The sequence below is a fragment of the Salmo salar genome, chromosome ssa15, assembly GCF_905237065.1.
Source record: "Salmo salar chromosome ssa15, Ssal_v3.1, whole genome shotgun sequence".
Taxonomy (NCBI): Eukaryota; Metazoa; Chordata; class Actinopteri; order Salmoniformes; family Salmonidae; genus Salmo; species Salmo salar.
The window spans coordinates 74,712,016-74,724,632 of record NC_059456.1 but is presented as its reverse complement, the minus strand read 5'-3'; the positions used below and the strand labels follow the sequence as shown (position 1 = coordinate 74,724,632).

The 12,617-nt window shown below is 43.1% G+C and overlaps 1 protein-coding gene across 10 annotated transcripts in view; it reads right to left on the bottom strand.

Annotated features, from left to right (window-relative positions):
- The window catches only part of LOC106572137 (kelch-like protein 17), a 36,368-nt gene that overhangs the window by 18,711 nt on the left and 5,040 nt on the right, over nucleotides 1–12,617 (bottom strand). For 4 of the 10 annotated variants that reach the window (XM_014146006.2, XM_014146007.2, XM_045696057.1 and 1 more), the window contains exons 2-5: nucleotides 5,149–5,413; nucleotides 4,639–4,707; nucleotides 3,980–4,101; nucleotides 509–730 (exon numbers count right to left, since the gene is read on the bottom strand). In XM_014146006.2, the coding sequence (XP_014001481.1) occupies nucleotides 509–730; nucleotides 3,980–4,101; nucleotides 4,639–4,707; nucleotides 5,149–5,413 (678 nt within the window). Of the gene's footprint in view, nucleotides 1–508; nucleotides 731–3,979; nucleotides 4,102–4,638; nucleotides 4,708–5,148; nucleotides 5,414–6,054; nucleotides 6,134–12,617 lie in introns of all 10 variants that reach the window. The other 6 variants (XM_014146015.2, XM_014146016.2, XM_045696056.1 and 3 more) reach the window with 3 other exon arrangements.

Sequence of the window (12,617 nt, the reverse complement as noted above, 5' to 3'; positions counted from 1 at the left end):
GTACGGGTCAGGGAGGCAGAGATCACGACGAGTTAAATGACAAGAGACATTGATTGACAAGGAGCTGAGGATTTCTGTCTAGTGAGTGTTGAAAGGGCACTACGCACTTGTCTGTGCTGCTTGCTCTTTGAAGGCCCTTGAGGGGGTTGAGGAAAGGTTAGAACACGACCAGATGTCGTCCTCTTTTTGCCGGAAAAGGGGTGAGAGTGTCAGAAAAGGAGAGTCGGAGAGGGAGGAGACTAATGCTAAGCTAACCTATCTCAGTGTGTATTTCAATTTACCATTTGAAATACTAACTACCAGAGAAGTGGACAGCACTCACCAGAGCTATATACCTAGTGTGTCTACAGCTTACAGACTCCCAACATCAGTGCGCAAGTCAAAGTGCACCAAAAGTGCAATTCCAATGCAACTCATTAGCTAAAGGAGATCCCAACGCTGCCACATCAAGTCGTTCTGTGAGGAAAATCTTATAACATGCTATTTCAGGACTCTTTCTGGCCCCTACCTGCTTTAGCGGCAGCAGCATGAACTCCTCAGTCTTGGACACCTCCACAAAGTGCTGCAGGACGTACTTGTGGGCAGACTTGAGCAGGTCGCTGCAGGAGTGCGTGTCGGCAAAGCTGCGGATGCCCAGGCAGTTGGAAGGGTCCAGCTGGCTGAGGAGGAACTTGCAGCAGGCATCCCTCACCCCGTTGAGCTGCAGCAGGCTGGCTGCTGGAAGCAATGTCTGGAAGCAGAAGAGGATGGAGTGATATAAAACATTATGTAGAATGTGGCAGAATTATATGGGATGGGATGTGAGGAAGAGTATAGGATTGTACAGTACAGGGTAGGTTTATGGTGTGATGGGAAAGGATGTGACGGTACTACAGTTGAAGTCGGAAGTTTACATACACCTTAGCCAAATAAATTTAAACTCAGTTTTTCACAATTCTTGACATTAAATCCAGGGAAAAATTCCCCAGCTTAGGTCATTTAGGATCACCACTTCATTTTAAGAATGTGAATAATAGTAGAGAGAATTATTTAATTCAGCTTTTATTTCTTTCATCACATTCCCAGTGGGTCAGAAGTTTACATACACTCAATTAGTATTTGGAAGCATTGCCTTTAAATTGTTTAACTTGGGTCAAACATTTCAGGTAGCCTTCCACAAGCTTCCCACAATAAGTTGACTGAATTTTAGCCCATTCCTCCTGACAGAGCTGGTGTAACTGATTCAGGTTTGCAGGCCTCCTTGCTCGCACACGCTTTTTCAGTTCTGCCCACAAATTTTCTATAGGATTGAGGTCAGGGCTTTGTGATGGCCACTCCAATACCTTGACTTTGTTGTCCTTAAGCCATTTTGCCACAACTTTGGAAGTATACTTGGGGTCATTGTCCATTTGAAAGACCCATTTGTGACCAAGCTTTAACTTCCTGACTGATGTCTTGAAATGTTGCTTCAATATATCCACATAATTTTCCATCCTCATGATGCCATCTACTTTGCTGCGTGGTCCCATGGTGTTTATACTTGCGTACTATTGTTTGTACAGATGAACGTGGTACCTTCACATGTTTGGAAATTGCTCCCAAGTATGAATCAGACTTGTGGAGGTCTACAATTATTTTTTTTGTTGAGGTCTTGGCCGCTTCCTTTTAGTTTTCCCATGATGTCAAGCAAAGAAGCACTGAGTTTGAAGGTAGGCCTTGAAATACATCCACAGGTACACCTCCAATTGACTCAAATTATGTCAGTTAGCCTATCAGAAGCTTCTAAAGCCATGACATCATTTTCTGAAATTTTCCAAGCTGTTTGAAGGCACAGTCAACTTAGTGTATGTAAACTTCTGACCCACTGGAATTGTGATACAGTGAATTATAAGTGAAATAATCTGTCTGTAAACAATTGTTGGAAAAATGACTTGTGTCATGCACCAGGTAAATGTCCGAAACCAACTTGCCAAAACTATAGTTTGTTAACAAGAAATTTGTGGAGTGGTTGAAAAACGAGTTTTAATGACTCCAACCTAAGTGTATGTAAACTTCTAACTTCAACTGTATATATATAAAAGGGTTAGGAACATAAATACTTTTACGAAGTCATGTTCAGTGCATTCAGAAAGTATTCAGACACTTTGATCTTTTCCACATTTTGTTACGTTAGTCTTATTCTAAAATGGATTGAATAAAAAAAATCTTCAATGTAAACACAATACCCCATAATGCCAAAGCGAAAACAAGTTTTTAGAAATGTTTCCAAATGTATTAAAATTAGAAAACAAAAACCTCAGACCCTTTGCTATGAGACTTGAAATTGAGCTCCTGTGCATCCTGTTTTCATTGATCATCCTTGAGATGTTTCTACAACGTCATTGGAGTCCACCTGTGGTAAATTCAATTGATTGGACATGATTTGGAAAGGCACACACCTATCTATATAAGGTCCCACAGTTGAAAGTGCATGTCAGAGCAAAAACCAAGCCACAAGGTCGGAGGAATTGTCCATAAAGCTCCGAGACAGGATTGTGTTGACGCATAGATCTAGGGAATGGTACACAAATATTTCTGCAGCATTGAAGGTCCCCAAGAACACAGTAGCCTCCATGGAAGAAGTTTGGAACCACCAAGACTTTTCCTAGAGCTGGCCGCCCAGCCGAATGGAGCAATCAGGGGAGAAGGGCTCCAGAGTTCTTCTGTGGAGATGGGAGAACATTCCAGAAGGACAACCATCTCTGCAGCACTCCACCAATGAGGCCTTTATGGTAGAGTGTCCAGACGGAAGCCGCTCCTCAGTAAAAGGCACATGACAGCCAGCTTGGAGTTCGCCAAAAGGCACCTAAAGGACTCTGACCATGAGAAACAAGATTCTCTGGTCTGATGAAACCAAGATTAAACACTTTGGCCTAAATGCCAAGCGTCAGGTCTGGAGGAAACCAGGCAGCATCCCTATAGTGAAGCATGGTGGTGGCCGCATCATTGTTTTGGATGTTTTTCGCCGGCAGGGACTGGGAGACTAGTCAGGATCGAGGGAAAGATGAACGGAGCAAAGTACAAAGAGATCCTTGATGAAAACCTGCTCGAGAGCGCTCAGGACCTCAGACTGGGGTGAAGGTTCATCTTCCAACAGGACAACACCCCTAAACACACAGCCAAGACAATGCATGAGTGGCTTCGGGACAAGTCTAAAATGTCCTTGAGTGGCCCAGCCAGAGCCCAGACTTGAACCTAATCGAACATCTCTGGAGAGACCTGTGCAGCGAAGCTCCCCATCCAACCTGACAGAGCTTGAGAGGATCTGCAGATAAGAATGGGAGAACCTCCCCAAATACAGGTGTTCCAAGCTTGTAGCATCATACCCAAGAAGACTCGAAGCTGCAATCGCTGCCAAAGGTGCTTCAATGAAGTACTGAGCAAAGGGTCTGAATACTTATATAAATGTGATATCAGTTTTTTATTTTTAATAAATTAGCAAACATTTCTAAAACCCTGTATTTGATTTGCCATTTATTGTGTGTAGATTAATGAGGGGGGAAAAAACGATTTAATCAATTTTAGAATAATGCTGTAACAAAATATGGAAAAAAATCAAGGGGTATGAATCCGAATGCACTGTAAGTATCAGTATCTTATTGTGGAATACTTTAAATGTTTTGATGGGCAAGTATTTAGCTCCAAATGACTTCAGAGCTAAGAAGACAAAGATATTACAACAAGAGTCAAATATATCTTAAACCCTGACAGATTTTGTGCCTTCCACAAACTTCTGAGTAACTCTGACGCTAACCCTTCGCTAGGTACCAGTGGTCAGAGAAAAAGATACGCTTCAAGAAAGTGTTCAAGACTACCATTTAGAATAATGATGGTACATTAGGGCTGCATCACAAATGGCGGTCTTCCCGACATACTACTTTTCACCAGAGTACTATGCAATGCACATAAGTAGTGCACTCTATAGGGAATAGGGTGTTATTTTTTATACTTTTCTCCCTACCTGCACGTTGCCCTCCCCCACCACGATTTCTGCCGTGTAGGCATACTGAACCAGCTGTTCCAGCGCCTGGGGGTCAATGTCATGCAGGGTCACGTGGGTCTGACGACTCTCCGACATCTCATCTGCGTGACCAGAGGCAGACAGAGTTTTCCACTTAATAAAGTCTGCAATACATGTGCCTGTGTCTGTGCGGACAATCCAATACAACACTCATCTCTACGTACATTTAACTGAAAAGAAAAGAGTGAGTGTGTGTGTGTGTGTTTAACATGGTATACTCTAATTGTCACATACAGTATATCTCCCGAGACACACATTCTTATAGGGCAGTCACTGCATAGCACTCATTTGTAGCAGTCTGATCAATTGTTTTGACTGTCAGACAATATTTGTGTAATTCTGATCCCTGGATCTATGCAGCGCTTGCACTAAAGCCAAACGCTGGTGAAGAAGCATGATTACAGCAGCATGGAAGGGAGTTCAATTGTGCCAACAGATCAAAAGAGCCATCACACACGCACAGGCACACCAGCGTTTTGGTTATATTGATTAGATTTGTCGGCTATATCAGAAGATTTGCATAGGCCTAGGTTTAAAGCATGGTCAGTTGAAAAGAAGCCTAGTGGGAAGTCTTATCGCCTCTCTCTCCAGGGACATACCCTCACAAAGCTCTAGTCTGAGCTGCAGGATGGAGGAGGAAAACTGGGACACACACCTCACCTGGTGACCTATGACCCCAACAGGAAAGAGAACGCACACAGACAACAGGGAGGAGGAAGGAAGTGGTCAATGGTGAGGAAGTAAGAGCAAACAAATGAGGTGTTGCTCACAAGGTGAGATGCCACTCACACATTGAGCGAAATGTAGCACAGTTCAAAGCACAATTCATTTAAGCATCAACCAAGAATCGCCAAAAACATGTCACACTCCACTTTGTTCATGGTTCTAATAATTTAAACACATCCAATTTCTTTATATTCCGTAGCAATGGAGAATCGTACAAGCTTCAATAGTGTAATGAGGCGTGGAAGAGAGACAGGTAGGGTAAAGAGTAAGACGGTGGCTAAAAGGGGGTGACTAACATAAGTGGTGAACACTTGTGAAGGCGTGGAGGAACGGAAGAGCAGTTTCAGTAGCAGGGAGAGCGAACTCCGCGGAGGGATACTTACTTGTAAACATGGCATGGAAGTAGGGACTGCAGGAGGCCAGCACCACCTTGTGCGCCTTGATCTCCTTGTTGGAGACGTGCAGCACGATGTCGCAGAGCAGGCCACGCTGGCGCATCCTGTTCATGGACACGAACGAGTCGTGGTAGTGGCGCTTGGAGTTGTGCGAGATGCTGTGGCCGTCACGGTTCAGCAGCTGCATGCCTCCCTCCATCATGGTGCCGTGGTCAGCAGCAGCCGGCTCCTGCCTGGGCCTCACTCTGGGCGACTGCAACACACAAGAAGAGCCATTTTGGTTTATTCCATACAAATACAACGCAATTCAATTGACCCCAATTTGATACAATTACCCCCTGGCTGAATTTTTTTTTTTTTATCTAATAGGCTACTGATTGTGTCATAGATCAGCAGATTGTGTAAATGTTATCACGATACCAGAATTTTGTCTTCGATACCGGTACCAGGTTTAGTATCACAATACTCTATACCAAAACGATACCACGGCGGCATAAACAAAAAAGCCATATTAGCCACAGTCACAGAATGTCACTTGATGCAGACAGAAACTCAGCTACTGCTATGTTCAATTGTTTGGCATCTTCAGTATCATTATATTACATTTTCTTCAAGTCAAAATTCTTCAGAGACAGCCATGTATGCATTAATGAATCAATTTGACTTTGTTTTTACCAATATAACAACATAATGGTAATCATTTATTTGTATGGTAAATCTCTATAGATGAGAATGGCGCTGCAATGGACAGCTGCCGTTTTACAGGCTCCTGATCAATTCTGCTATTTTGTGAGTATTTTTGCGCTGATCTTAACTTTTTTTGTACATGATGTTTCCGCCATCTTTTCTTCTGACTGAAAAGAGCTTCTGGACATCAGAACAGTGATCACTAACCTCGATTTGGATGAAGATTTCTACTTCAACAAGTCGGCAGTGCAGGATAAACTGCTCACCTCAGACAAGGCCCTAATCCCTGAGACTCGGAAAAGGAAGATACTGTGTTAGAGAGGCCGACTTGCAGGCAACCTGACAAAACTACGTTGGCGAGTAAATAAACCGCCTTTTCCCTCCATTCTATTGGCAAAAAAACTAATCACTGGAGAACTGTATTATCCTATGTTTCTTGGAGTCGTGGCTGAACAAAGACATGGATAATATACATCTAGTTGGTTTTCTATGCATCAGCAGGACAGAATGGCTGCCTGGGATAAACTCAAGGGGGAGGTGTGTCTCTTTGTTAACAGCTGGTGCGCAATCTCTAATATTAAGTAAGTCTCGAGGTACTGCTCACCCAAGTTAGAATACCTCATGATAAGCCGTAGACCAGGGATCATCAACTAGACTAAGATGTTTTTATTGAGTGGATGGTCGGGGGGCTGGAACATAATTACAAATCATTTGTAGACTGAAAACCCTGCTGTAGACCATACTATTTACCAAGAGAGGTTTCATCTATATTATTCGTAGCTGTCCATTTACCACCACAAACCGATGCTGGCACAAAGACCGCACTCAACGAGCTGTATAGGGCCATAGGCAAACAATAAAATGCTCATCCAGAGCCCTATGAGACTCCCCAATCACGGCCGGTTGTAATACAGCCTGGAATCGAACCAGGGTCTGTAGTATGGAAACCCATTTCATGAAGCTCCCGATTAACAGTTATTGGCTGTTGCTTCCAGAGGCAGTTTGGAACTCGGTAATGAGTGTTGCAACCAACGATTTCTACGTGCTACACGCTTCAGCGCAGGGCGGTCCCGTTCTGTGAGCTCGTGTGGCCTACCACTTCAGGGCCGAGCCATTGTTGCTCCTAAATGTTTTCACTTCAAAATAACAGCACTTACAGTTGACCGGGGCAGCTCTCGGAGGGCAGGAATTTGATGAACTGACTGGTTGGAAAGGTGGCATCCTATGACGGTGGCACATTGAAAGTCACTGAGCTCTTCAGTACAGGCCATTCTACTGCCAATGTACACTACCGTTCAAAAGTGTGGGGTCATTTAGAAAATGTCCTTGTTTTCCATGAAAACATACATGAAATGAGTTGCAAAATTAATAGGAAATATAGTCAAGACGTTGACAAGTTTATAAATAATGATTTTTAATTTAAATAATTGTGTCCAAATAATAATTGTGTCCTTCAAACTTTGCTTTCGTCAAAGAATCTTCCATTTGCAGAAATTACAGCCTTGCAGACCTTTGGCATTCTAGTTGTCAATTTGTTGAGATAATCTGAAGAGATTTCACCCCATGCTTCCTGAAGCACCTCCCACAAGTTGGATTGGCTTGATGGGCACTTCTTATGTACCATACGGTCAAGCTGCTCCCACAACAGCTCAATAGGGTTGAGATCCAGTGACTGTGCTGGCCACTCCATTATAGACAGAATACCAGCTGACTGCTTCTTCCCTAAATAGTTATGGCATAGTTTGGAGCTCTGCTTTGGGTCATTGTCCTGTTGTAGGAGGAAATTGGCTCCAATTAAGCATCGTCCACAGGGTACGACATGGCGTTAAAAAAAATGGAGTGATAGCCTTCCTTCTTCAAGATCCCTTTTATCCTGTACAAATCTTCCACTTTACCTCCACCAAAGCACCCCCAGACCATCACATTGCCTCCACCACGCTTGACAGATGGTGTCAAGCACTCCTCCAGCATCTTTTAATTTTTCTGCATCTCACAAATGTTCTTCTTTGTGATCCGAACCACTCAAAATTCATCTGTCCATAACACTTTTTTCCAATGTTCCTCTGTCCAGTGTCTGTGTTATTTTGCACATCTTAATCTTTTCATTGGCCAGTCTGAGATATGGCTTTTTCTTTGCAACTCTGCCTAGAAGTCCAGCCTCCCGGAGTCGCCTCTTCACTGTTGATGTTGAGACTGATGTTTTTCGGGTACTATTTAATGATGATGCCAGTTGAGGACTTGTGAGGCGTCTGTTTCTCAAACTAGACACTAATGTACTTGTCCTCTTGCTCAGTTGTGCACCGGGGCCTCCCACTCCTCTTTATATTCTGGTTAGAGCTAGTTTGCACTGTTCTGTGAATGGAGTAGTACACAGCGTTGTACGAGATCTTCAGTTTCTTGGCAACATCTCGCATGGAATAGCCTTCATCTCTCAGAACAAGAATAGACTGATGAGTTTCAGAAGAAAGTTATTTGTTTCTGGCCATTTTGAGCCTGTAATCGAACCCACAAATGCTGATGCTCCAGATACTCAACTAGTCTAAAGAAGGCAAGTTTTCAGCTGTGCTAACATAATTGCAAAAGGGGTTTCTAATGATCAATTAGCCTTATAAAATTATAAACTTGGATTAGCTAACACAACATTCCATTGGAACACAGGAGTGATAGTTGCTGATAATGGGCCTCTGTACGCCTATGTAGATATTCAATACAAAAAAATCTGCCGTTTCCATCTACAATAGTCCTTTACAACATTAACAATGTCTACACTGTACCTCTGATCAATTTTATGTTATTTTAAATGGACATAAAATGTGCTTTTCTTTAAAAAACAAGGACATTTCTAAGTGACCCCAAACTTTTGAACGGTAGTGTATGTCTATGAAGATTGCATGGTTGTGTGCTCCATTTTATACACCCGTCAACAACTGGTGTGACTGAAATAGCAGAATCCACTCATTTGAAGGGGGGGTCCACATACGTGTTTGACCAAGTAGTGCATTTACTACAGAACAAACATAAGAGGATAAAAACAAAAGAATAACAATAAAAAATGAAAGACTCAAAAAAAGCACCCTAATGAAAAGCAAAGCTAAAAAGGTGTGTTTTAAGATCTCTTTGAAATATGTCCACAGTTTCGGCCCCCCTCAGGTTCTCTAGCAGGTTATTCCAGATGCAGGGGGCATAGTAACTAAAGGCTCACTCTCCATGCCTCTTGGTCCTAGGCTTTGGGAAAGTTAAAAGGCCAGTGCCAGAGAACCTGAGGGACTTACTGGGTACACAACTCAACAGCATGTCTGATATGTATTGGGGTGCACAATCGGGGATTGATTTAAAAACCAACTAGATAACAGTAACACGATCTTGCTTTGGATCTTCATGCCTGAACCTAGGGCCTACACTTTAAGAATCCACTATCTATGTGTGCTATAGATTCCATAGACTCTATGGAGACTTTGTACTAAATATATCAGTGTAGGATGCATTAGTTTTAACTGTACAGTGCACAAAAATATCCTTTAACAAATTCATTGTTTAACCATAGACGGAGAAGCGTGTCAAATGTCACCACTGCTGCATAGGGCTTGTGTCACACACACACAGAGAGAGAGAGAGACAGAGAGAGAGACACACTAATACAGACATCATGTTCTAATGCCCAGGGCAAATGGCTGGCATCAGGCTATTTTGCACATTGATACTTTGCAAACGTTAAAATGACATTTAAGCAGCAGAGGCTCCTCTGAAGAATTTCAGTTTTTTTTAAGTTCCTTTTTAGACAACACTATACTAAATATATTCATGTCACAAAATAATTGATTAAAACACATTGTTTTGCAATGAAGGTCTACAGTAGCCCCAACATCACTCTGCAGGGTAGCACCATGTTGTAGCCGAAGGACAGCTAGTTTCCATCCTCCTCTGGGTGCATTGACTTCAGTACAAAACCTAGAAGGCTTGTAGTTCTCACCCCCTTCCATAGACTTACACAGTAATTATGACAACGTCCTCCAACCCATCTTGAGCTCTTGCAGCATGAACTGACATGTCCACCCAATCAAAGGATTCTAAAATGAATCTAGTACTGAAAGCATAAGCTACAGCTAGCTAGCACTGCAGTGCATAAAATGTGGTAGCAAGAGAGAGAGAACTAGTTATATTTAATATTTTTTTCACTTACTTAGCTAGTGAATGCAGCTAGCTAGTTTAGCCTACTCAAACACCTGGCTCAAACAGAGAGGGATGCAATGTTAGCTAGCTGCCTATAGCTATCCAACACTTGAAGTCTTCCAAGTCAAGGTAAGATTTTGGTTTTATTAATTTATCGCCACTGGAGCATGCCAGTGCAACTGCTAAACTATTTGCTGACTGTACACTGTACTGCATGATTGTAGTGGGTTTACTAACACGTTAGATCTAGTAGCTATGTTTACTATGGCGTTATAATATGGTGACAACGATGTAGGCTGTGTGTAGCGGTTAGCAGTTACGATATGAAGGTTTGGCTTGGAAGGGTTTTTTCGCATGGTCACAAACTGCTGATGTGTTGTGCACTGAAGTCCACAAGCGAAGGGAAAAGGTGAGGGAGAAGAGAGCGTAGACGCGAGAAGAAATTATACAACAATCAAAGAGATCATCCTGTAGCGCATTCGGCGACTATTGTAGTGGTTTCAGGGGTTGTGTTGTGGATGGACGGTATGTGCCTGCGAGGTTTCTGCATTTTCTGGCTGCCAGGACCATAGACAGTGGGAAGCAATGGGAAGTATTCCCCAGAGGCAGGACCATGGTCAGCTCAGAGGAAACTTCCAGACTGCAGCAGAACAGCCACACCTGTCTCCAGTTGTATTTAGCGACTAAACTGCAGACAGGTGAAACTAATCAGGGCCTCTACTTAAACACGCCCTGGTTTTTTTTGTTGACCCCAGCGGGTGAAGGAACAGGAGGCTATTGGAGAGACTGAGCATAAGGTGGAGAAGGAGGTTTACCGGAATAAAGGAACTGATGATTTCAACACGGAGTGAACCCCCAAAGACCAAGATTGGAGGACCTTCCACTGGTAACGATGTATTTACTTTGCTTGTTTGAGTTTTGTATATCACAAACTCTGACGGTACCTGATAAAAAATAAACCGTGTCAACCATTTACGTGGACTGGTGGTATGTGTTTGTACGTGTAAATCCTGCCTTGCCAAGATCATGGCGCCAAAACCGCCACAGTATTCAGACCCCTTCCCAATTTACACATTTTGTTACGTTACAGCCTTATTCTAAAATGTATTAGATAAAAATGTCCACAATCTACACACAATACCCTATAATGACAACGTGAAAACAGGTTCAGAGATTATTGCTAATGTATATCAAATAATGATACCTTATTTACATAAGTATTCAGACCCTTTGCTATGAGACTCGAAATTGAGCTCAGTGCATCCTGTTTCCATTGATCCTCGATGTTTCTACAAATTGATTGGAGTCCACCTGTGGTAAATTCAATTGATTGGACATCATTTGGAAAGGCACACCTGTCTATATAAGGTCTCACAGTTGATAGTGCATGTCAGAACAAAAACCAGGCCATGAAGTCAAAGAAATTGTCCGTAGAGCTCAGAGACAGGCTCGTCTTGACACAGGTCTGGGGAAGTGTACCAAAATATTTCTGCAGCACTGAAGGTCCAGGAACACAGTGGCCTCCATCATACTTAAATGGAATTAGTTTGAAACCGCCAAGACTCTTCCTAGAGCTGGCCGCACAGCCAAACTGAGCAACCGGGGGAAAAAGGGCCTCGGTCAGGGAGGTGACCAAGAACCTGATGGTCACTCTGACATAGCTCCTCTGTGGAAACTTCCAGAAGGACAACCATCTCTGCAGCACTCCACCAATCAGGCCTTTATGGTAGAGCGGCTAGTGGGAAGCCACTACTCAGTAAAAGGCACATGACAGAAGGCACCTCTGGTCTGATCAAACCAAGATTGACGTCTTTGGCCTGAATGCCAAGCGTCACGTAGGGAGGAAACCTGGCACCATCCCTATGGTGAAGCATGGTGGTGGTAGCATCATGCGGTGGGGATGTTTTTCAGCTGCAGAGACTGGGAGACAAGTCAGGATCGAGGGAAAGATGAAAGGAGCAAAGTACGGAGAGATCATTGATGAAATCCTGCTGCAGAATGCTCAGGACCTCAGTCTGGGGCGAAGGTTCACCTTCCAACAGGACAATGATCCTAAACACACAGCCAAGACAACTTAGGAGTGGCTTCAGGGACAAGTCAATGTCCTTGAGTGGCCCAGCCAGAGCCTGGACTTGAACCCGATCGAACATCTCTGGAGAGACCTGAATATAGCTGTGCAGCGAAGCTCCCCATCCAACCTGACAGCGCTTGAGGATCTGCAGAGAAGAATGGGAGAAACTCCCCAAATACAGGTGTAGCACCCAATCTTTCACGAGGCTGTAATTGTTGCCAAAAGTGCTTCAACAAAGTACTGAGTAAAGGGTCTGAATACTTATGTAAAATTTCCGTTTTTTAAAATACATTTTTAAAATTCTAAAAACCTGTTTTTGCTTTGTCATTTTGGGGTATTGTGTGTAGATTGAGTAAAAAAACAAACAATTCAATCAATTTTAGAATAAGGCTGTAACGTAAAGTCAAGGGGGTCTGAATACTTTCCGAAAGCACCGTTTGTGGCCGCTATGAAGTGAACTGTTTGCGTGTGATTAGGGATGTATTCATTCCGCCGATTCTGTTGAAAAACCGTTTGTTAAAACGGAACG